A 25,497-nucleotide genomic window follows, 5' to 3' on the forward strand; every position below is an offset into this window, starting at 1 on the left:
TGTCTGTGTGTGTGCATATGTGTGTCCAAATGTGTGTGTGATGGGGTGTTTTGAAGAGCCACTTCCCCTGGCTACTGACCCGTCACAGTGTCTAAATGCCCACCATGAAAGCTACATTCCTCCACGTACTATTTTAGTTCATACCCTTCTGGCCCGGAAGGATTTTGCAGAGGAGGAAGTAGAGACCTGAGAGAGGGAAGGTCATCTGCCCAAAGGAAGAATGAGGACCCTAGCTCATGTGTGTTGCACCACTCGCCTGGTCTCCTGGTCTGGTGGCCCCTGGGTGACAGCAGGAGCCGTGGTGGGGGAGCAGGAGCATGTATTCCGCACATGGGGAGGGGGCTGGGCAAGGCGCCCGCCACAATCAAGGCGCAATCAGCGCTAATCAGCGTGTTCTTGAAATAGACCCAACTGGATGGGGGAAGCGAGCAGCCGCCTGGGTTTGTATAGCGGCAATCAGAGGGAGGCAATTTTAGATCCGAGGGAACAACAGCTCTTTGTCCATGCGCCCAGAGACTCTGCCGAGCTCTGCGGAGCCCACTGCGGCTTGGAGATAAAAACACCCCATCAGGCCTGCAGCTGCCCTGGCCCAGGAAGGGGGGCATGGGAGCAATGGGTCCAGCTGCCTCCAGGGTGAAGTCCAAACTCTCTAGCATGGTGGCTGAGTACCTACTGTGTGCTGGGTGCATGTACACCTGCTTCTTTGGTGAGAGGGGGTCTCTGTTTTGCAGAGGAGGAGATGGAGGCTCAGAGAGGAAGAGGTTTGCCCAAGGTCACTCAGCTGACCTGGGATGGGAATCCAGTCTGTCTGGCTCCAAAGCTATGCCCATTCCTTTCATGGGGGCCCATCGGGCCCCGGGAGGCAATGTTTTAGGTTAATGTAAGCCAACACCCTAATGGAACTCCTAGGTCTTGCAAGAATCTTGAGGCTCGGAGATTATTGGTTCCAATTTGCAGATGAGCAAAGGGAGGCTCAGAGAGGTGAAGAGACTTGCTCAAGGTAACCCAGATGGTTTAAGAGAGAGAGCCATGATTCAGACCCACACCTTTGAGATGCCAGAGCCCACGCTGAGCTATGAACTTCTTCAAAGGCCCAATCTTTGCCAGTCCTGGGGCCTCCTTCCTCTCCTTGCTAATGATGCCTGGTTGTCATGCAGCTGGCCCTTGGGGTGGACATGGTGAGGTTTTGGTGAACCAGCACCATCCTCCATCTGTTGCCCCCCCCACCCCCGATTTCCTTTTGGGGTGGTAACTCTCAGGCAGAAGGGAAGTTCCCTGACAGTGGTAGGCTCTGGCTCAGGTCTGCCATGTGTGCTAATGGGCATGAACTGCCCCATCACAGGGGTTGAGGGGAAGGCACCTTGGAGGAGAAGGCAGGGCAAGTGGGCCAGGAGGAGGTAGCAGCAGCCCAGGGGATGGTGGGAGGTCAAAGCAGTGGCTGGGGCGGAGGCAGTGAGTGGACTTGAGAGGTTTAAAGAGGAAGAGCCAAGGAGACTCACAGGTGGATTGAATGCGGGGAACGAGGAGGTTTTCTCACTTGACAAGCTGGCCCCAAACCTCAGTCATCCTCAACTCCTCTCTCTCTCAATCCACCAGGAAACCCTGTTGGTTTAACCTTTGAAATATACCCAGAATCAGATCCTGTCTCCCCTTCTGTCTGGTACAGCCACCATCTTCTCTTTCCTGGAGGACAACGGCCTCCTCTCTGGTCTCCATGCTTCCACCCAAGCCCCTGCCAGGAGCCCGAGGGGCCTTGTTAAAACAGGTCCCTTTCCTGCTGAGAGCCCTCACTCCTCCTCATCGCACATCCGCACTGGCCTTGGGGCCCTCCGTGATCTGCCCACCACCTCTCTGGCCTCCCCTTCCACCAGTCCTCCTTTGCTCACTTTGCCTCAGCAACCCTGGCCTCTTAGCTGCAGATGAGCGCCCACCCCAGGGCCTTTGCACACGCTGCTCCCTCTGCCTGAATGCTCCTCCTGGGACAGCTACTGCCTCCCTCCTTCACCTTCCCCATGAGGCCTTCCCTGACCAGCCTGTTTAAAATTCCAATCTCCCTACTCTGACCCTTCCTATACCTCTTCCCTGTTTTATTTTTAGCCAGATAATTTATCATCTTTTGCAACACTGCATAATTTTACTTTCCAAAATGTCCATGGTCTTGTCTCCTCCGGGGAGAGTGCAAGTTCCTCAAGGGCAGGGCCATAGTGGGTGCTCCATCAGTATTTGCTGAATAAAGGAAGTGGTTGGACAGCGGTGTCACTTATTGAGATAGGAAGGAATAGGCTGGGCAGGGGTAGAGGCTGGAGGAGGTGAATTCAGTTGGGAAAATTGAGTTTGAGATGCTGAATGGATGTTCAAGAGGAGAGATCCAGAAGGCAGTCAGATATGGAAGTTCATATCTCAGTTTTCTCATCTGTAAACTGGTCTGATAATCCCAGCTCCCTCAACAGGTGAGTGTGGGGAGGGAGGTCTGACGAGTTAATAGAGGCGGCAGCACTTAGAACATAGTCAGCCCTCAACCAAGCATGGCTTCCCTGCTTGTTTGCTCCCTTCCTCCTTCAACAACCATGACGAGCTCCCAGAGACAAGCGGCAAGATCAAGGCCCCTGGAATGCCGGCCCATAAATGTTACGGGGAGCTCTGTGGCCCGGAGGAGGGGTCCTGCTGCATCTGCCTCTTCCTTGGCTTCCCAGGGGAGGCTGGAGACAGGACTGAAGGCAGCTTACATGGTGACGCCTCCTCTCCCCTTGCGTCTCCCTCTGGCCACATCTTCCAGCCACAGGAGAATCATCGTTTCTTTCTCTGGAACCTTCATTTGTAACCAACCTCTTGATGGCAAGGAAAGAATTTTTAAAAATAGCTTTATTGATTCTGGTTTTTGGAATATAAAAGCAATAGATGTTCTTTGTTAAAAAAAAAATTGGATGGTACAGAAAAAAATAAAAGAAAAAGGAGAAAATAAAAATCAGCCCAAACCTTATCATTCAGAGATAATCACAAGCGGCGTTTCCGTGTCCTGCCTCTCAGCTTTGTTTCGTGCGGGCACTCATACATTTTTGTGTTTAAATGGGTTGGGGTTGGGGCAAGCTTCCAGGATAGATGGAGCAAGATAGGGGCTTGCGGCATGGCCGGGAAGATACCAAGTGGGGTGTGGTACAAGGGGCCTGTCATTGCTAGGTACACAGAACAAAACCAGCAGCCTGTCCCATGTACCCGGTCACCTCTCCCACCTCACCACCATTTACACATTCACCCAACCCCACACCCTGAAAACTGCTGTAGAAATATTTTCAATAATCACCTTTCCTGATCACGTGAGGCTTTATAAAAGAAATGCCGTCTAGCCGTGTTCTCATTTCATCCTCCGAATAACCAAAGAGAAAGTTCCTGTGATTAGTGCCACTTTACAGATGAGGAAACCGAGACTTGGAGAGGCAGTGTGTCTTGTGAAGGCACATAGCGAATTCAGAGCTAGGGTGCAGGTCTCCTGACACCGGCTGGGGCCCTTCTGACTGTGGCGCAGAGGAAGGAGGCTCACTGGGAGAGTCATGTTCTCCCTGTGTGCCGGACACTTGGCACACACCATCATCTCATCTCGTGCTCTCAGCAACCCTGAGTGGCTTATTCTGTCCACTTGGACGGAAGAGGACGTTGAAGTCAGAGAAGCAGAGTCATTTGCCCAAGGTCACACAGCGAAGGAGTGAGACAGTTAAGAACTCTCACTCTGGCTGTTGGGGTAGTGCTGCAAACACGAGCTAGGGATGGGGCAGGGTGAGACGGATGAATTGTGTGCGTTTGACAAGGGCAACCTTTCTGTCCCTTGTCTGGGCACCCAGAGTGAGACCTCTGGACCCTCTAGTCTCAACTGTGGGGTCCCAGCTCCAGTTCTGACCTCACTGGCCTGAGCCTGGACCACAGGGAGGGGGCTTGGGTTTAGCAGCAGCGCCATCTGGTGGTTGACTTGCTGCTAACAGAGCCTGGATCTGCCAGCCACCAGCCCCTCTGAGCCCCAGGACTGCGATGGAGGGGTAGGGGTCGGGGACAGTGGGTAAGGGCAGGAAGGTTCAGGGCTCATTCTTCCCTGCTAGAGACCTGGGCCAAGCCAATAGTTGCCTGGTATAGAGGAAAAAAGCCAAGAATTCTGGGTTTGATCCACCTGGTTTGAATTCCGGCACAGCCTGTGTGATGTTGGGCAAGTTCCTCCATTTACCTCTCAAGCCTGTGTGCACATCTGTAAAATGAGAATAAATCACAGTTCCAGTGGTCGTTTTGAGGATTATGGAAAACACCCACCTCATCCTAGGTGCATGGTAGGTGCTCAGTAAATGACACTTGCCTTCACTCTACACTGTCCTCTGTCCCCTCTCTCCATCATCTGACCAGGGGCTCCCAGAGCTCAGGCCCAGATTCCTCTGTTAGGTTTCCCCTAAATCCTTCACCTCTGGTGGGGGCCGAGCCCCTGCTCAGCTTGGGCTATAAGAGCCTTGTCACCCCAGGAATGGTTGGCTTTGAAAAGAAAGGCAGAGAAAATTCCCAGGAGAATAAGAAAAGCCAAGTGTTGGCTAGACCCAGATGGGGGATCTGACACACCCAGGTTGGGAATCTCCAGAAAACTCAGACCTGTACAAGCCTAGGAAGGTCAAGGTAAAAAAATCCTTGTCCCATCATGTACCCGCCGGCTGCCTCTCGTGGTCTGCAGAGTTCTGGCCTGGCTTTTCCATCTCTGCCAGTCAGGCATCTGATCCCTTTATTCATGTTGGCTCCAGCTCCCGGTCTCTGTGCCCCCCTGTAAAAGCATTTCCGAGCTACCCTCCTCCCCTTTCCTCAAGGCTACGTTCTGCATATTGCTCCTCCAGGCAGGGCCCCCCAAGGTGATCCCAAGTACTCCCTAGGACTGTGGATGACTGAAATACCCCCCAGTAATGACCAAGGGCTGTGTTATTTTTTATAACTCTTGATGGCTCTCAGCACCTCTTCATGCTCCCCAGTGAGCCTCTTTTTTTTTTTTTTTTTTCAGTAGCCATTATGACTCCCATATACTCCTGTCACTCTCAGTCTCTCGTAACTCCCAAATGGCTCCACATAATTCTACAGGGTCTCCAGGCCCCCTCCCCTTGCAACATCTCTTTCAGGCCTCCAGGGGGTCCCAGGCACTTCCAATGCCTCTCACTGGCTTTAACATCTCCTTGTCTTTATCAGTGAACTCCCATGGCCTTCTATCATTTCTGGGAAACTGTGAAGGTTTCCAGAGGTCCCTAGTGTCACCAAAGGCATTCCAAGGCTCCTGAAGACCCTCAGACCTTCCCCACATGGCCTCCACCACCATCTGTAGCCTCTCCATGGCCTTGATTAACCTCTCAATGCTGATGACTGTAGTGACACTTAGTGGTTCCCAACGGTGCTGTGATGGTCAATTTCATGTGTCACCTTGACTGAGTTAAGGAATGTCCAGATAGCCGGTACACATTGTTCCTGGCATGTCTGTGAGGGTGTTTCCAGAAGAAATTAGCAGTTGAATCAGTAGACCTAGTAAACAAGACCTGCCCTCACCAAGGCAGACAGTCATCATCCAATCCTGTGAGGACCCAAGTACAACAAAAAGGTGAAGGGAAAATTTTTCTCTGCTGGAACTGGGACATCCATCTTCTTCTGCCATTGCACGTCAGTGCTCTTGGCTCTCAAACCTTTGGGTTTGGACTGGAACTACACTGTTGACTTTCCTGCGTCTCCATGTTGCTGATGGCAGATCATGGGACTTCTCAGCCTCCATAATCACATGAGCCAATACTTTATCATGAGTCTCTTTCTATATATTTATATCTAATTTTTAGAGAAGTTTCTCTAGAGAAGCCTGACTACTACAGGTGGTCGGTGGAAAGTGCACGGGCCTTGGTGCCAGACACACCTGGGCTGTTACCCCAGTTCTACCACTTTCCATCTCTGTGACCTTGGGTAGCTGAATCTACCTCTCTGAGCCTGTTTCCTCATTCCTGGTAGAATGTGAACACGATGCCAACTTACAAGGCGGTTGAGGGCAACGTAATGCATAGGAAAGGGTCTGGTATGGTCTCCAGCACTGAGTAGGTCTTCAATGCCTATGTATTCCTTTTCCTATGGCTCCCCACTCTGGGGCAAGCTGGGCACTTGTTAATCCAAGCTTCTGTCCTGTGGAGGGACCTGCATCAGGTGCCATTCCATGATAAGCATGGTGTTATCTGATCTTACTCTGCCAGAGAGATTGGTGAAGATACATGTAGGGTTATAGAAAGTAGACTGGGGTGAAACCCTGTCTCTGCAAAAAAAAAAAAAAAAAATGCAAAAAAAAAATTAATTGGGCATGTCCCAACTACTCAGGAGGCTGAGGTGGGAGTATTACCTGAGCCCAGAAAGTGGAGGCTGCAGTGAATGGGGAGTACACTGGTTCCCTGCTCTCCCAAAGCCTCTGTCATCACTCGGGATGTTCCCTCATCTCAAATGTCCTTCTCTGCCTAAATCTTACCATCCCCCAAGGTGCAACTCAAGTCCCACATCCTTGGTTAAGTGGCTGGGTACATGGGCTTTATTTAGATCCAGCAAACCTGGATCCAAGCCCAGCTCCTCCACTTGCCAGGAGGTATAATTTGTATCTCTTAGGGCAAATTATTTACAGTTTTGAACTCTAGTTTCCTCATATGAAAAATGGGATTAACGACACTTACTTCTTAGATTTGTTGTGAGGCTGTGATGAGGTAACGCAGACATGACCCTGGAACACAGCAGGTGCTCCATAAACAGTTCTTATTCCTGCCTGCAGTACTCCTCCAGCACTCTGTCCATGGCACATCCTGCCATGTGGTTTCCTGTGAAGTGGCTCTGACACTTGAGCCACCCTGGACGCTCAGAGAATGCTGCATGTGTTACTCTTTCCAGTATCCCTCACAAAGTGGGCATTATTTAAAAATGAGAGAGAAGTGGCCAGAGTTGGCAACAAAGGCTGACTTTTATCCCTAATGGGTAATGAGGGCCCCAAGCTCATTTGCTTTTTAACAGCTTGAGATGGTGCAGGGGACTGATTATGAGATGGGAATACAGAGTTCTAGGGGAATCTTGGGCAAATCACATTCCCGCTCTGGGTCTCATTTCTTTGCCATTCTACCAGTGGCTAACCGAGGTCCAAGGAGTGGGCAGACTTGCTCAGTGCCACACTGAAGAACTCTTAACTGGCTGGAAGATGGCTAGGAATAGGAGGTCAGAATCAGAACAGCATCTCCCTGTGAACTTCCCCCTATCCAGAAGGGTATAGATGCCTCTCCTCCTAACAGTAGGAACACTCAAGGGAAGGGGCTGTTTCACTTGTCATACTAACACTAGTCCTAGGTCCACACAAAGAATATGGTGGCTGCTCAGTAAAGGGCTGCTGAATGCATGAAAGAACTCAATTTTCCAAAGTTGGCCACTTTCAGCAGAATATGTCTGCTCTTTGGTGCCTGATCCGCCCCCCACTCCATGGGAAATGCTGTTAGGCCTGAGGTAGCCTGGACTTCACTTCCAAAGCTCCCTTCCCCTTCTCTGGTTATTTGCAGTGTCTAGTAGAGCCAGCCTACAGAGTCCCACTTGGCCAGCAGGGGTCACTAGCACACACTGCAGCCTGTAGGGGTCTAGTGCGTCAATTAATTCTTCATGCTATTAATTCTATAGGCTCAAGAGTCTGCAAATGAAGTTTCCTGGGAATGAGTGAGACTCATCTTTCTGTAACCCAGCCTCCTCTTGCATATGACAGCTGCTTAATGCAAGACACTTTCAGACATGAGGAGGGAAGATGGCAGGGAACAGGTGACTGCAGCAATCCCTGTGGCTCTGTGAGGGCAGAAATTACTTAGGGACCCCGGCTGTGGATCACAGAGACTTTCTGAATTCCAGAACTCTGTGGGATGCTTTCCTATGAGCAGATATTACCACCTCAGGGAGGATGAAAGGCCAAGACAGGGTCAGGTAGACTTGAGATCAGGGATTTCAAGCAAAAAGGTTGACCAGACAGGAATGAGTAGACACTGCATAAGATGATCTTACTGTCATGAGCTGGCAGGACAAAACAAGCCTGTGGTCTCGAGTGGCCATTTAGAAATCTCAGACACAAATTTAGAGACTTTAGTCTAAGTTCTAGGCAATACTACAAACACTTTCTGAGCTTAGGCATTATTTATTCAGAATAACAACTAGTGTGAATTCAGAACCTTATCATTCACATACAGAGCTCATGGGATCTTCATAATCACCCTGCATTTCAAACAGGAGCTATTATCCCTATTTTAGAGATGAGAAAACTGAGGCTGGCAAGGGCAGATCCTGGAGCCTAACCCAGGGCTGCATACTCCAAATTCTCATCTCTCTGTGTTCGGCCTTGCATGCCTCAAACATGAGTGTCTGCCTACTAGGACACAAGCATAAGTTTTGCGGCAGCTATTTTCCCCACTGTGAGGGGGCTGTTGCTTTCTTCAGGCCTCACAGCATGAGAAACAATAAGGCATTGTGATCAGGAGAAAGGGCTTTTGGGTTAGACACACCTGAGTTCTCTTTCTGGTCCTGATGTTTACTAGCTGTGTGACCGCGAGCAAATTGCTTGACTTTTCTGTGCCTCAAAATCCCCTATCTGTAAGGAGGAGGGAGGAGAGGTGGCTGGGGAGAGAAGGGCCTTAGGAGAAAACCAGGCCCCACTATGGCTCCTTCTCGTGGGAGGTTGGAGGAAGGTCTTAAAACATAGATCCTGGCTGGGGTGGCTACAAGAATAGATGGCTATCTGTAAAATAGGGGAAGTAATAAATAAAGCAAGACATAAATAAAGTGGAGAAGTACCTATTTTACAGAGTTGTTGTAAGGATTAAAAAGACAACTTCTGTAAAGCATCTAGCACATACTAGGCAAATGGTAAATACATGAACGTAAAGAAGTCTGGGCTCCTAAAACACCACTGCTTTTGTTTCTGATTTGTAGTGCTGAGTTGAGACTGCAACTTCCACACAGCGATCCAGGAGGGTTTTGCAGGCATATCATGGAGGGAATAAAAACAGGACCAAAAAACCCAACGAATACCACCTTGCTAGGAATAGCCACATTGATTGTTCATTTCTTTAATTTTTAAAAATGAGTAAGCAGACAATCTTGTACCCTTTGAATGCCCAATAAAAATGTTCATTATGCAAAACAGTACAACCTTTTTCATTTTTTAATAATATTGTAAATATCTCAGAAAGGATGTATTGTTTCTAATGAATATCAAAAAAGTCATCACAATGACATGTTCCCCTGCCCCAACATTGCTCTCCCCACCCCCAAAGTTACCCAAATACTAGTAGGAAATTACAAAAAACAAAAAACAACAATCCACCCTCCACCCTGCCCCATGAGTGGTGTTAAGTGAGTCAAGTGTTAACAGCCACATGTACGATGTGTGTGTGTTGGCAAAGGCGGACCACAGGGATCTGTGCATCCATGAGAGTTGGTGTAGAGAACCTGTAGCAGCAGCAGTGGGAAGCCTCCTTGCCCGGGGCCTACTGGGAAGACAGCAGCCGAGGATAAACACAAGCAGGGCCCTAGTCTGGCCCTTCCTGGGTCCGCAGAACCAGACAGCTCAGGGAGACGAGAGTGGGATGGTAGCTTGCCCATAAGAAGTTGGGCAGGCCTGAGCTGTGTGCAGAGAGGGCCCAGGCTAGGCCTCCTGTCCTGCCCAGTGGGGCACTGGGCATCTCTCTTAGCAGACACAGGCTTCAGATCGGGGCTGGCCAGAGCAGAGACGCTGGGGGTTTGCAGACTTTTGGGTGAATCAAACACAGAGGACCCTTACAGGAAACTAAAGCCTTGGTTTAGAGAAAGCCCACATTTCCAACAAATAGTATTGGGAACCTACAGAAGAAAGAAAGAGTGTGCCTTCCCCACCCTCATACAGCTCACAAACCAAGGCAGAGGCTTGATATGAAGTCCAATTAAAAAAGAAGAGAGGTGTCAGCCAGAGAGTTCTGCAGCCAGGCTGGCTGGGGAACAGTGCCAGACTCCAGGTCCCATGGAGGGAGGAGCCAGCAGGATGCCCAGGTCTTCCCTCCAGTGAGAGCTGAGACTTCTCTCTGCCAAAGAAGGGAGGGAAGGTGGCAGGGAACAGGTGACTGCACCTGTAGCCTTGCGCCTGGCCACAGAGGCAGGTAGAATGGCTCCTGGACCAGGGGCAAGGATGGGAGAGAACTGAGAGGGAGAATGGTGGTAGGCAGACGTTAGGGGACAAGAGGAGAGAGAAGAGGTGGCCTGGGATAGAGAAGGGCCTTAGGAGGAAACCAGGCCCCACTGTGGCTCCTTCTCATGGAAGGTCCTAAGACATAGATCCTGGCTGGGGTGGCTGCAAGAATAGATGGCTGCTTCCCCACCCAGAAGATCAGTCCCCAAGGCAACTCCAGCCAGCCCTGCCAAGGGTGGAGAGGCAGAGCCGGGGCTAAGAGCAGCTGACCAGGAAAAAATGGCAGGCCAGACAGAGGAGCCCCTGCATTGGGGGCTGAAGACCCACTGGTGTCCAGAGAGCAGGGCTACCCACAGATGAGATGAAATTAGAGTTTAGGGAAAACATACATCAACACCACACCATTTCTACGATAAACTTGATTTTAAATAAGCAGGTGGGGAGGAGGTACAACTGGGAGGGCAGAGATTATTGCCTGCAAGTCTTCAGAGGAAGCCAAGGTCCATGGCAGGTCTGCAAGCCAGCAAGGCCCACAAAAAGAATCCCTAAGAGATAACCCAATCCGGCTCCTCCTCCCATTTGGGAGATGGGGAAACTGAGGCCCAGGGAGGGAAAGGGAGTGCCCAAGGTCACTTCATGGGATCAGGGCAGAGGGGGGCCTCCAGCCCAGGAGTCCCGAGTCTGCTGAACCTTTTCTTCTCTGCCACATAGCCTTGCTGTCTGCAAACCCAGTGTCCCTTGGAAAGGGAAAGTTTGAAGGAAAAGTTCTCCCTGGGGTATGGAGGAGGGGCGGCTGTGGATGGTCAGAGACAAACGTGGGACACGGAACAGTCATTAAAAGGCTGACAGAGGAGGACAGCCATCACTCCCCACCCCACCTGGCCCACAACCCCAGTAAAAAAAGTTTTACAATATTATACACTTCTTCCTAATCCCTAGAAAACATTGATTAAAACTGCCCTAGGACAGAAGATCTGGCAGTCACTGTACAGTGTTATCTCTTTGTAGTGGTTACTTCCATGATGACTGGGGGCGGGGAGGGGGTATGACTTCAGAGCAGTGTACAGTGGCCACCTTGAAATTAACTTGTTAATAAACCCTGTGCAAAACAAGCAAGCCCCTACCATTAGGTGAAGCATGGGGTTCAGGAATTCATTTACACACATGGAGGGGGAAGAAAGAAAGAAGAGCCCCAGGTGGCGGGCGGCCGCTCAGAAGTGCGTCTCCTTCTCTGTGATGGCTGCGATGGTCCCGTCGCTCTTGAGTTTGGCATCACAGTCATTAACTGTCACCATCCGTGGGCTCACCCCAAGCTTGCCCCGCATTTTCAGATCTGTGCTGGGGGTCGTCAACTTCTGAAGTTTCTGGATGGTTGGAGAGGAGGGAAAGATCTGAGTGATTAGCTGCCAGGGTCCAGGGTCTGCCTTGGCCTCTCCCAAGTACACAGGGGACACCTGGGTGCTGAAGAATTCTCAGACCAAGGTCCGGGCCCCAGCTTGGCCTCTTCCGGCTCTGTCCTCGATGATGAACAACCTCCCTGGGTCTCACTTTCCTCCTCTGGAAAATGGGGACCGTAGAGGTCCCTACTCCTGGCATTAGGTCAAGAGTAAGGAGAGGCTATGGAAAGTACTTAGCCTTACACCTGGCTAGGAAAGGTGGCTGGGACTCAGAGCTGTCATCAGAGTCCCTGCCTTGTGCCTGCCCTTGGGGGACAGTGAGAAGCTGGGGTGTGAATCACTGGGTGGGAACGCATCTCCAGGACTGTTTACAGGACAATTGCTGGATACCTGCGTGCGTTTCCCATGGAAGGGGTGCCATCATGTGGGGAAGGTGTAGTGTGTGTTGGGTGTTCCTCCAGTTGTGCTCAAAGGTAGAAGCATTAACACAAAGCCCAAGGCTCACAGCCTCAGGCCACCTTGCAAAGCAGCCAGCACCAGCTGGCTAGCTCTGATGGATGCAGACTCCTGCCCCACGGCCCTGCCCCTCAGACCAGATGTGGCCCTGCCCTGCCTCAGGCCCCTATCCCTCAGCTTCATCTGCACTCCCCAGGTTTCCTGGGAGAAGACTCCAGGCTAGGATTTGGGGGGTGCTTTCTGGGCATAAACCCTTTCCCAAGGAAGGCTGCAAAGCCTTTTGGGTGGCTGGTTGCTCAGGATCAAGGCTCTGTCTTCTCTTTCAGATCCTGCTGTGCCTGCTGGGGCACACTGTGCCCCAGACTCTGGCACAGATCTGGGGCTACAGCATGGGTTCCAAAGCCAGGCACTTGGATTTATGTCCTGGCTGTACCATTTAACAAGGGCAAGAAGCTTAATCCTGTCCCTCGGTTTCCCCATCTGGAAAGGGGGATAATAATGGTACCTGCCTTCCGGGGTTAGTATAAGGATCAGATTAGTTGAGTGGCCACCATGTTACCTTCTATTCAGTAGGATGCATCCTCAGAGCACATCTCTGAGGCACCTCTATCCTCATTTTCCCCTCTAGATCCTTCCCGTCCCCAGCAGCAGCTTTGCGGGAACTGAGGCTCAGGGTGGTGGACTACCTGGCACAAGGACTCTTGGTGAGAAAGACTTGGAAACTGGGTCTGACACCTCCAAAGAATACTCTCTTTAATAAACCCTGCTGTCCACGTTGGCAGGTGTGTGAGCTCAGGGAGATGGAGGGGGCTTAGGAAAGAATGCTCCCTCCCCTGCTTTCCCCCGCACACCAGGCCTGAGATGATCTCTGGGGGATTTAGCAGGTAACACCAGGCATTTCTGAACACCAAAAGACCACCTGGAAGTTTGCGCAGGGGCCTTCCAGTGGTCAAGGTTTTAAGGCCTCAGGTCAGCTCCCCTCTGGACACGTTTGGCCTGAGATCAGAATTAACCAACTGCCCTTGACCTACAGGCACCAAGGAGCCTGACTTGCTCTGGGGCATGAGCAAGCTTGAGAAAGAGACCTTCCTTAGTGGCTGGCTTCTTCTGGCTGGATGCATGGCTATTTCTGGAGCCCGGGCCCCTCGGTGGGCAGGCAGGTGGGCTGGGTGTAGCTGCCTCTGAGCTGGAGCTTGCATTCTGGCTCTGCATACCCCCACTCCCCATTGCCTCCCGGGTGGCCAAGTTCAACTCCTGCAGTCCCTGGGGTGTGGCCTTGGGGCAGAGACAGGGCCGCACAGTAGAGTGCAACCGGTCCAGCAGAAGAAGGTGAGGCAGCAAAACTCAGGGGACAGGATCACACATGCCAGAGTTTCTGCTGTATCCTTCAGAAGCTGTGTGCCCTTGGGCAAGTTGCTTCACTTCTCAGTACTGCAGTTTCCTCATCCATGGAGACAAAAACAATCTCCACCCCCCAGGATTGCTATGCGGATTAAATGACTTAGTATTTGTAAACTGCTTAGAACAGCGTCTGGCACACAACAAACACCCTGTGCTGTTTACTAAATAAGCAGAAACCCAGTCAAACCGTTGCCAGCGGTAGGGAAGGAGAGTGAATAGGGAGTGCCGCTCTGGAGTAAGATGGGCTCGGTAACGATTCAGTTGCTGACAAAGGACCACACGCTGTAGGACTCCAGTGACAGGAAACATCCAGGGTAGGCAAATCCACAGAGACAGAGTCGATCTGTGGTTGTCTGGGGGTGGAACAAGGGTTAACGGTGAATGGGCATGAGGACTCTTATTAGGATGATGAAAGTATTCTAAAACAGATTGATGACAATGACTGCACATTGTGGAACATTACTAAACATTGTTTAATCGTATAGCTGAAATGGGTTAATTTTAGGATATCTAAAATCTACTTTGATGAAATTGCCTTAACAATGTGATCTGCTAACTGTTGGCTGTGTGACCTCAGGCAAGTGACCTGATTTCTCTGAACCTGTTTCCTCTACCTGCTAACTGCAGAAAATGATGCCTATCGCCCCAGTTTGCTCTGAGGATGGCAGGAGATACAGCAGGTAGACAGCCTGGCAGGGTGACACGTCAGAATGATTGGGATTCACAGTACAGTCAGTGCTAACACTTGTTACCCTCTGGTCCAGGTCCGGGTCCCAGGGCTTTTCCTATATGAACTCACTGAGTTCTCACAGCCTCTAGAAGTTAGGTACTGCGGTTATCCCATTTTACAGACAGGAAGACAGAGGCTTGGCTCCTGGAAACGGGCTCAGCCAAAAGGCCTCACAGAGACACCTTGGGCACAACCATGCTGATAAGCACTGGCCAGAGAGGAGTTTGCCACAGCGCCGCCCGAGGCAGATGGGTGCATGCTGTCATCGCGCACCGTGCAGATGAGGAAACTGCACGGAAACCAAGGTGCGAACCCTGCCCACATGCACCAGCCCTCCTGGGGCAGTCTCACCTCGGGCAGTGTCCCCTCTGTCTTCCACACCTTGATGCAGATCCAGAGTGGGATGCAGAGCATGGAGGACAGGGCCATGAGCCAGCCAATGCCATAGCCCCAGGCTGGGTAGGTGTAGATGTTGTTGTACTTGAGTGGCTTGTACTTGACCAAGAAGAAGATGAAGATCCCCTGCAGAGAGATGGGGGCAGGTGCCTGGGGGATGGGCCCTCAGCCCTGCTAGGCCATGAGGGGTCTCGGGCCCAGGCAGACCAGCAGGAGGCTGGCAGGGGAGGAGGCTGGCCCCATTCACAGCCGTGAAAGGTGAATCCCTGACAGGATCACAGTGAGCTTGAGGCACAGCAGGCTGGAGCCCCATCCAACAGGCAACAGATGCTCAGGGAACTCGGCCCTGGCTTCTGGGACCTTGCTGGGCTGTGAGGACCTCTCCCCACCCCCAGGAGCCTCTTCCCCAGCCTCTGCCCAGTTAGGAATTTTTTATTTTTTCTAGTTACTCCTTGAGACTGGTTTCAAAGTTGCTTCTCAGAACTACCACGGTCTGTGAAGATGCTGAGTTACTTCCAGTGCCAATAAATGGATGAGTAATTGGGTGTTTTTAAATTAAATGTCTGCTCAGAAAGGCCCTGCTGTGGTCCGGTCTTGGGCAGAGCATGAGTCCCAATGTCACCCTCAGCTCTGCTGCCTTCATGGTTAACAACAAGATGGGGACAGGTCTTTGTTGCCCACACAGTCCTCAGCCCTCCAAGGCGGATCCAGTGCCTGATTTGCCTATGCAGAACCTGAGGTCCCGAGAAGGGAAGTGGTGTGCTGCTAGTCACACGGCAGCACTGGGATCCCAATGAGGCTGCTCCCTGGCCAAGCCCAGAGCCTGTGCCCATGGGTGCGGCTTTGCAAGGCAACCTGAACCAGGGGACAGCAACCTCCTCAGGTCCAGCTTCAGCCAGGCTGGGGGCTGCGGAGTGGAAACGTGGGTTAGGGGGTAGGTGGGTGGGTAAATGGCTGGAGGTGGCTCCTGGCGGGGCCCTTACCGCACAGATCCCAGGGGTCACGATCTTCCAGCACCACTTAATGAGCGATGGTGGCCGGTAGCCAATCATGTCTTCAATGTTATCATAGAACCGGTTGCTTCCTGTCCGGAATAAATCAGATGGGCACATACATACCCCAGAGAAGTTTTGTACATGAGTCAGAGGAATGGCTAGGAGTGTTTGTGTTCTCCAGCCTGAGACAGAAAAACTGCTGCAGGAACCTTTGTATTGCTTAAATAACGACCAGGATGTTACATGTGTGAGGTTTCAGAATAAAAAGCAGCAGGAGGGATGCTGGCCCACTACTGGAGACAGCTCTCTTGGCCTCAGGCCCAGGAAATGATGAGTTCCTGAGAGAAAGGTGGAAGGTGATCCCTTTGGAGGCAAGGCGATCAGGGGTGGGGATGAGGATTACTTTCTTTCTTTTTTTTTTTTTTTGAGACGGAGTCTCGCTCTGTCGCCCAGGCTGGAGTGCAGTGGCTCGATCTCGGCTCACTGCCAGCTCCATCTCCCAGGTTCACGCCATTCTCCTGCCTCAGCCTCCCAAGTAGCTGGGACTACAGGTGCCTGCCACCACGCCCAGCTAATTTTTTGTATTTTTAGTAGAGACGGGGTTTCACTGTGTTAGCCAGGATGGTCTCGATCTCCTGACCCCATGATCCGCCCACCTCGGCCTCCCAAAGTGCTGGGATTACAGGCGTGAGCCACCGTGCCCGGCCGGGGATGGTGTGAGAAGGGAAGCAGTGTGCTCCTGGTCACACGGCAGCAATGGGATCGCAATGAGGCTGCTCCCTGGCCAAGCCCAGAGCCTGTGCCCATGGGTGCAGCTTTGCAAGGCAGCCTGAAAAGGGGATAAGGATTTCGAAGGCAGGGGCCTGGCAGGGCTGCTACAGAGCAGGGACCTGCAGAGGCATCCATTCCCAAGCCACACTCATGGCAGGAGTGACCATGACTGAGCCCAGCAACCCTCACCCACTTGTTGGGCTTGGGGAGCAGGAGGACCTGAGGTGGTCGTCTATGGAAGGCCAGGCACCATGCAGGCTGCTGCTCGACTACACTTTCTCCTACTTGGAGACATGTTGATGACTACTGTTATTTTACAAAGGGGAAAACTGAGTCTCAAGGGCAGAAGAACTGGCCCAAGATCATAGTGCCTGAGCCCTGAACCCCTTCCTGTGCTGCAGGGTGTGAAAGCAGGAGGTCTCCCAACAGTGGGAAAAGGCCAAGGAATCCCTGAAGAGAAAGAAGAGGCAGTATAGACCAAGATAAGCCACAGAGAACCAGAGCCCTCCAGAGTCCAAGTACCAGGATCCTGGGCACCCGGTGGGCAGCTGAGGTGTGGACGGGCTTGGCTGCTACTCACCATACACCCAGCCAATGCAGATGCACTCAAAGATGGCCACGAAGAGAAGGCACATCCCACTGGCAGCATAGGAGTCAAAGAGCTGGAAGATGTACATGCCACCCTGTAGGTCGGGGGACAGACACACAGACGGATGGGAGGTGAATGGACACACAGGAGAGCAGGGTCAGCCAGCTGGCCTCAGGAAGGTCCCTCTCTCTGCTCTGTGGCTACCACTGCCAGGAATCAGTTTCTCCCTAGTCTCCCCCGTTTGAAAATTGTACCCTCCCATCTGGGTGCCCCCTAATTTCCTGTCCTTTGGGGGCTGCTGGGACTGCAGATGGTTTGTCTTATCTCAGCCCCTCACTTCCCAGCTCCCCCAAGGGCCAGAGACTACATAGAAAATCGAGATGGGGGAGGCCCAGCACCCCTACCTGGATGGCTATAACAGCCTCCTGACTGGCCTCCCTGCCTCCGGCCTCACCCTCTCCAATCCGTCTGCATGCCAGCTTTCAGAGGAACCTTTCTCTGAAACGTGCAAATCCAACCAAACATGTGGCAGTTTAAAGTGACCCTTTGGCTCGTTTCAGCCTGCCAGTCAGGGCTGCTGCCCTCCTCATTGGCCTCATCTCCCTTCCCACAGCCCCTCCTGGACAGACCAAGGGACAGCCTCACCTTCGTGCCTCTACACATGCTATTCCCTTTGACCTGCTAAGTTCCTTCAAAGCTCAGATCAAATGCTACCTCTTTCAGGAAGCCCTTTCTGATGGCCTCATTCTTTCTTTGGGCCTTCATAGCATGTTTTGTGGACTCAACTAAAAAAGGAGGGGAGCGGGGCTGGTGCACAGTAGGGGGTGATAAATGTAAGTTAAATCCTGTGGAGTGTGATCTCCATGGGTGAGGGGTCCAGCTGGCTTTGTCCAGGGTTGGGTCCCAGTTTCTGGCCCAGGGCTTGGCACACAGGCGGTATGTGGTCCATCTTCATGGGATGAAGAAATGACTACAGGCCAGCTCTGTAGCATACAAATCCGTGACGACTGAGTTTAGTGATGACCTAGAATGTGTGAGCTCAGCTGACCAAGGTAATCTGGGAAGGTTTTCTAGGAGGGAGGAGAGGGGAGAGGACACCAGCTGCAGATGTAGGGAGAGCAGGGGTCTCTAAATAAAATCTTTACAATACAATGAGGGTCCGTAGGGGATGCAATCAAACTCAGGGGAAATAAAAGTGTCAAAGAGCTAGGAAGGATCAGGTGGGGTGGGATAGTCTGAATACCAGGACAGTGCATTAGGGGGCTGGAATGAAACCTGGAGAGCCTCCCGTGTGTCTTCCATGGGGACTTCCTTGGAGTTCTGCTTCCCCTCTGTGCTCCCAGGGTGCCCTGGGCCTGCTTCCTCCTGTCACTCACAGACCACACACCATGGGACTCGTTCATGTCTTCAACTAGACAGGGAGAAATATCTCCATGCCCATAAGGCCAGACAGATGATACGACTGAGAAAAGGGGGCTGGGTGTGGTCCCAGGAAGTGGTGGGGACCGTGGCTAACTGCAGAGTACGGGCCCCATCTAGCTACACACCTCTGGAGGGCAGTTGCTGGGGAATGCAGCTGTGAGGCCAGATGTGCAGATTTTCTGGAAGACACCAGAAATACAGATTTTTATGGGAAATTTTTCTGTTATAATTGTTGGCAACTTCGTGTTTTTAAAAAACACAGTGAGGGTGAAACAAAATGGATCTCTGAGTGGGCCATGTCTGGCCTGGGTTCTCCCATCTGTGACAACTACAGTGAATATTTTGGTCTGTGGGGTCAGGAGCAGGTCTGAGGCACCTCTCTGTGGAGTGCGGGGCTTGGCTTTCTGAGTTAATACCTAAGACCTGCCCCCACCTCCAGTTGCTCCCCTCGCATGAACATCATACTTTACAAAGGAACAAAGAAACCTCAACGCAGCATTCAGCAAGCAGCAGGCTGTGTTTAACCGCTTCCTGTGTCTTAATCCAGTTGGTCCTTCACGGTGCAATTACAAGGCAGGCACTAGTGTTATCGCCACTGTTCACATGGGGAAACTGAGGCACAGAGCAGTGACAACACCTGCTGCAGGTCATCCAGCCAGCTAGTCAAGGGCTGAGGTTTGAACCCAGGTCATCTGGCTGCAAAGCCCATACTCTCAACCACTCATCACACTGCGTTGGTGGAAGAAAAGACCTTTGTGGCCTATTTTTCTTAGAGCTGAGCTTTAAATGTGTGTAAGTGAGGGAAAGTTCCTTCCAGCAATTACCATGAAGGCCAAGGCAGCACGGCCCATTTGGCAACTGAACTTCTCCAGTGCAATTGATCACAAATAGTCCTCCGAGGAGGCAGACGGTTGGCATGGGAGGCCCAAGCGCCTGCTGACTAACAGTCTTGGGTGACTGCGGCGCTGGCTCCCTGATGGCCTCCAGGGGCCATGAAGCACCCCTTGGGCAGATGCGAGGCCTCAGTCAGAGGTTGGGTATCAGAGACTCAGTGAGCTGGGGGCACCTGGGGCAGGCGGTTCAAGAAGCACCTTCCACCACCTGCCTTCTCCAAGCAGCTGATGCCTGTGCCAACATCTGCTCCTCTTGGAATTCCGTCCGTTAGCCTCTTTAATGCATCAGGCTAACCCCCCAATTTGTATGTGACAAGACTGTGACGAGAGACTCTAATTAATCAGTGCTTAATGAGGCCCTGCTTACTGCACTGACCGGTTTCTCTGAGTGGGGAGAGGTGAGGTGGAAACTGGGAAGCGCCATACCATTTATTTGCTCCAACACTGATGATCACTCTCATTAATGTGACAATGACTGGGCGAGGTAATGATGCCAGCCACTGTGCACTGAGTACCCAACCCATGCCAGGTGCCGAATTGGCTCTGAGGGCATGAAGCCAAATGAGGGCTGGCTCCTGTTCTCACGGCCTCTGAGGTCTGGTGGGGGAGACAGGTGAACAGGTGGACCATAGATCACAGTGATGGGGAGGAGGAGACTGAACTGAGCTGCAAGCAAAGTGCTAGGGGCTGGGGGCATGAATGAGGGAAGGGACGCTAAGGAGGCTTCCAGGAAGAGGCAGCATACGAGTTGGGAAGTGGGGGGCATGAGTAGATGCAACAAGGTGGCATGAACCCAAATGCTTTCCAGCCTGACCTCAATATTACATCAGCTGCTTTTACTAATTCTGAGTTCCCTCATTTCTTTCCATGTTTCTTACAAAACCTCTTCTTGCTTCTAGGCAACAGTTCTTTTTTTTCTTTTTAAATTAATTAATTTTGTGCATATGGGGAGAAAAATGCCTAATGTTACCTTCCCAAGATACATAAGAAGGTATTTATTTGACAGAATGGCTATGGGAGGTGGGGGAGAGAAATACGGTTTTATCAGATGGTCTTAATTTGGAGGTCATGGAGAACCTCTCCTAACCTGCAGGCCCAGCAGGGACAATGAGAAGAGGGCTACACACAGAAGTCCCAGGCTGGAGCACATGGTGCCCGAAGGTGCCAGTATCATTAGAGATGCCCAGAAAAGCCTGCTCTGAACGCGAGACCACTCATAGGTAACTGTTACAGGGCTAATAGCTGACACTGTCGCTTCACCCGGAAGTTATTCTGAGGGATGGCCCAGGCGTCCATGTGCTCACCATGACAGATCAACCCAGCGTTCCCCTGGTGAGTGTGACTCCCCTCTGTGAATAACAGCAGCGGCCTTTAGCTGAGCACTTGCACATGAAGACACTGTGCTGAGGGCTTGATGAGAACTTCCATTAGATCCTCACCATGACCCGCTAGGAGGAAGCATAAACCGAGTGGCAGAGGGCACTAGACCTGACCCGGGTCACACAGCTGGTCACTTTCAGAGCTGGGAGTTGACGTCACACACCCACTTCACCCCGTGCAGCACAAACCATGCCACTCACCTCCGTTAACATCACGAGGCCCAGAAAATAGGAGATAACAGACAAGGCTAGGATGAGCAGCTCCCGCCGGTAACCCCTCCGGAAGACCTTGGGGTACATGTCCACCACGGCGGTCACCAGGCTTTCCACACACACAAACTGGACGGGGAGATACGATGGTGTGAAACTCAAGGAAAAGGCCGCTCCTGGGGGCCCAGGGTCTGAGCAAGCGCAGCAGGCCTGAACCCTGGGCTTCCTTCATTCCCACACCCACTGATGCAGACGAGGGGCCTGAGGATAACAGTAATCCCAGAACTAGCGGGGCTCCAGTCATGCCCATTTAACAGATGAGGATGCTGAGGCTCAGAGGTGGGGAGTGACCTGCCCAAGATTATTCAGCAAGGATGTGGCAGTCAGGACTTGAGCTGGGGTCTCCAGACTCCAAATCTAGTACTCCTCCTTCTCCCGCATGCTGCCTGTCACATGCCTATGTGCTGGGCTCTGTGCTGGGGTCGACAACTTAAATGAGACCAGCCCCTGCCCTTGAGGCAAGGCTGGGGTTTCTATGCCTGTAGTGGGAGTTACGTGCTCTGCTGATGGGAGGCTCTGGTCTGTCTCTGTGGTCTCCGGGGTTGGGATGCTTCCCGGCTCTTTGTTTCTGGCAGATGAGGCCCCTCTGTTGGGTGGAGGGCAATCAGAGGTGAGCCAACTTCCAGCTCTTTGTCTCTGCTGGGTGTCTTTGGGCCCCAGCCAAATGGTGCAGGCATCAGTGGCTGAGTTTGAGCCACTAAGCATCTGTATCCTGCGTGCTGAGCACAGGGCCAGGTACACGGTATCTGCCCAGTTCCTACCTCCCCATTAACAGCCAGCCTGAATAACCAAAGATACCAACCGCCCCCTTAACTGGTTCTCACGGCACTGGGGGCAGATCTGCATGAACCTTTTCCTGATCACTCTTGTCCCCCACTCAGGACAGCCCAACCCTCTCCTCTGTGTCCTGAGTACACCCCTCACCCTGGGGGCCGTTGCCTGCTTATATCTGTCTCCTTACAAGCAGGTGGGATCCTGGAGGGCAGGGGCCACATCATTGTCATCTATCTGTTTCCTGTGTCTAGCTCAGGGCCCCTGGCACAGAGGAGAGAAAGGCTCAGGAAATGTTTGCCACATTAATAATAATGACAGTAATGATAATAGCAAACACATCATACCTGCGACGTGCCAGGCTCTGTTCTAGGCAGTTAGCACACATTAATTTATGTAGTCTCTCCATGGTCTGTACTATTATTATCCCCCTTTTGTAAATGAAGACACAGAAGCACAGAGGAGGGAGTACGCAATTTACCCAAGGTCACGCAGGCGGTAAGTGGCAACGCCTGGATTCGAACGAGGCGATCTTGCTCCAGAGCTGGGCTTTACCCACCCCACTGCCCTGCCTTGAGGGAGGGAGGAGGAGTCAAGGGTTCTTTTGCCAGCCACCTTGTTGGGAAGCACCCCTTCCATGGAGCCATTTGTTGGCTCCAAATCCTTTCTGATTTACCTCTGCCTCCTCAGAAAAGGTGTTTCAACACTCCTTGTGCAGACAAAGGGAATGAGGCACCGAGTGGCAAGGTGACTAGCCCAAGGCACACAGCTCGCAAGTCATGGGGCTGGGACTCAAGCCCAGGCTGTGGCCTCGCAGCTGCTCCACCTCAGCAGCAAGGGCTGGCTCTGTCTACCCTTTCTCCAGGTCCTAGGGAAGAGGATGGGATGCTAGGGAGGTTGTTTATCCAGGATTGAAACTGACGAGACACCTGCACTGTGTAGGCCAAGAGGCAGACAGGCCCGGGTGCACGTCCGAGCAAGTCACTCAGTATCTCTGAACCTCAGTTTCTTCTTCTATAAAATGGAGGCAACGAAAGGACCCCCCCCAGCCCGTGTGGTTATGGTGACAATAAACTGAGAATGTATCCAAGGCACACAGCAAGGGCAGCACGCATGGGGGTAGGCAGAGTGGCCACCACTTTTTGTGCCAGACCTCGGGCCCCCAGGCCCAAGTGCTGGCTTAGCTCAGCCCAGGGACTCCCCGAGCAGAGGCCCCAGCCCCCCACTCCCTCTGCTAGGCAGGCCTGGCCTGTCACGCATAAGCTGTCAATCCCTCCAAGGCCTCTGCCTGCAACAGCAACAATAAGGGAAGATTATCAGCAGAAACACCTGGTGATTTGGCTCAGCAGCTTCTGGGAAACTGTTCAGGGGAAGAAATTGGACTCGACTGGCTTGACACACTGGCTGTGGGGTTTGGGTGCCAAGTCACTCAACTGGCACAAGGTCATGTGTGAGGGCAGCACTCCCATAGGCTGGGCTGGGTGTGTCTCCCCACTTCACCTGGGGGCCCAGGGTGTCTGACTGCTTTGCCTGCAGAGCCCCCTGCACAGCACAGCGCTGGCTGGCCAAGACCCAGTCTCCTAGGCAGGGAGGCTGTGGCTGGGGGAAGTTCTCCAGGGCTCCTAGGGAAAACTGCTATGCGGAGTAGCAGGCAAAGGGTGGGTTTCAGGGACTGATGGGGGAATAGTGTGGGAAAGATGCCGGGGACCTGGGATGGGAGGCTGGAGTGTGCTCAGTATGGGAAGCGAGCGCCTGCCGCTATGTGACAACAAAGGGAAACCGAGTACATGGGTGAGTTACTAGCTCCAGGTCTACCCCCTTCGCCAGGGAAGGAGGCTGCCAAGCAGAGGGAGGTCGGCAAGGGGCCTCTAGGGAGGGCCAAGTACAGAGGCAGGCAGGTGGTGGCAGGGCAGAGCTGGTGGTGGCATCCAGGACAGAGATGGAGGAAGGAAGAGGAGGTGCTTTTGTATGTGTCCGTGTCCTCAGTGACTGGGTTGGGACAGGGACATGCACGCTGCGGGACTCACTCTCTGAGACTCTCTTCTGCTGTGCCAGGCAGTGCTGTTGGCAGGAGTGGTTGAGCAGAAGGGAAGTATTTAGCAAATTTTTCTAAACATGAATTGAGAGTTGGGAATTCCAGTAAGGAAAACAGTATTTGGGAAAGCTTAGAGGGGCTGGAACAGACATTTGTGGGTAAGTGTGGAGCCCACCTGGTGGATGGGGGGTGCAAGGGTTGCTGGGAGGGAAGAGGAGGGTGGAATGGGGGATGGTGGGCAGGGCCCTGATGCCAGGGCCAGGTGGGAGTGGTTGGGCCTGGGGAGTCACTCTTAAGGGTGGCGTCTGGCCTCCTGGCCCAGGTTCCCCTCCCTCCTGGGCTCCCCCTCCCCATGGCCCCTTACCTGGCTGTCCAGGCCTAGGAAGATGAGCATCATGAAGAACAAGGTGGCCCACAGCGGGGAGAGAGGCATCATGGTGACCGCCTTGGGGTACGCAATAAAGGCCAGGCCAGGGCCTGGAGTGAGGGAGAGAGAGAAAGCCACTGGGTGGAGCCCCATCCCTCATACCATTGCTAGTTTAATCCAGCATTTACTGTGAGCCTCCTCTGCGACAGGCACTGTGCCTGCCTCTCACTCAAACCACTTGTTTCCCAGCCACCCCAGGCGGTTGGTGCTGTTCTGATGCCCGTTTTGCAAATGAGCAAGTTGAAGCAGAAAGAGGTAAACAAGGGCCTTGGAAGGGTAAGGATTCAAGCCTAGGTTGGGCTGATCCATGGACCTTCCTCTGGACATGTCTCTACTGTTCTCAAGGGGCAAGGTGCAGTTTCTTGTTAAAATGCAGATTCTCAAGCCCACCCAGTGATTCTGACTCCGTCTGCCCAGGGGGAGGCAAGGACCAGGCACCCAGTGGTTGTGGTAGGTCGGGTCCAGGCTGGAGAAATGCTCTTCCACCCTGGTAGCCTCTTCCTTTGGCTTCCACTCTCATTTCCAGGTCCACACTCCCTTGTTTTAGTTGCTCCACATAAGAGGGCTGGGTTAATGTGTCCTCAGGATGAACTTTATCAGTGTCAGCAGACAGATACCTGAGAGTCGAGCTCTGTGGCACAGTGGTCAGGAGCACAGGCTCTGTAGCTGGGTGTCCTGGGCTCAAATCTGTTTTCTTAGTTGAAAAATGGGGATAAAAAAGTCCTACCTAGTTTTGCTAATTCAGTGAGATGACACAATAAATGGAAAGCACTGAAGCAGGTAAATGCTTAACAGACATGAACTCTGATGATTTTTTACTTTAAAGAGAAGCTTCATTAAGGTATAATTTACACACACTAGTTTAATAGTTTTAAAAAGTGTATATACCCAGATAACCACCATGACAATCAAGCCATGGCAATCAAGCTATAGAACACTGCCATTGGCCCCTTGGGCCCCTCTGCTGTCTCTTCGCCTCCGTTCCTCATCTTCACTTTGGGCAACCATCAATTCAATTTTTTTTTTCATCCTCAGATTAGTTTTGCCTATTCTACCTAGAAGTGGAATTGCTGGGTCATATGGCAATCACGTGTTTAACGTTCTAAGAAATTCCAAACTGATTTTCAAAGTAGCTGTGCCATTTTACAGTACTACCAGCAATGTTTTCAATTTCCAGTGGCTCTACATCCTTGTCAACACTTGATATTGTCAGTCTTTTAAGATGTGTCATTACAGTGGGAGAGAGATGTTATATCATAGTTTTCATTTGCATTTCCCTGATAGCTAATGACGAGCTAATGACGTTGAGTATCTGCACATGTTTATTGTCTGTTCATATGTCTTCTTTTATGAAGTGATGGCTT

At 52.1% G+C, this 25,497-nt stretch overlaps 1 protein-coding gene across 2 annotated transcripts in view; it reads right to left on the reverse strand.

Moving 5' to 3' along the window:
- Window positions 1-10,605: 10,605 nt before the first annotated feature.
- Window positions 10,606-25,497, reverse strand: part of SLC6A11 (solute carrier family 6 member 11) — a 122,040-nt gene continuing 107,148 nt past the window's right edge. For both annotated transcript variants that reach the window (XM_023218438.2, XM_023218439.2), the window contains 6 exons: window positions 24,071-24,183; window positions 20,832-20,969; window positions 16,928-17,030; window positions 15,565-15,665; window positions 14,537-14,707; window positions 10,606-11,565 (listed from right to left, as the gene is read on the reverse strand). In XM_023218438.2, the coding sequence (XP_023074206.2) occupies window positions 11,413-11,565; window positions 14,537-14,707; window positions 15,565-15,665; window positions 16,928-17,030; window positions 20,832-20,969; window positions 24,071-24,183 (779 nt within the window). In that variant the 3' untranslated portion in view covers window positions 10,606-11,412. The remainder of the gene's footprint in view (window positions 11,566-14,536; window positions 14,708-15,564; window positions 15,666-16,927; window positions 17,031-20,831; window positions 20,970-24,070; window positions 24,184-25,497) is intronic.

The sequence above is a fragment of the Piliocolobus tephrosceles genome, chromosome 2 (genome assembly GCF_002776525.5).
Source record: "Piliocolobus tephrosceles isolate RC106 chromosome 2, ASM277652v3, whole genome shotgun sequence".
In the NCBI taxonomy this organism is placed as follows: domain Eukaryota; kingdom Metazoa; phylum Chordata; class Mammalia; order Primates; family Cercopithecidae; genus Piliocolobus; species Piliocolobus tephrosceles.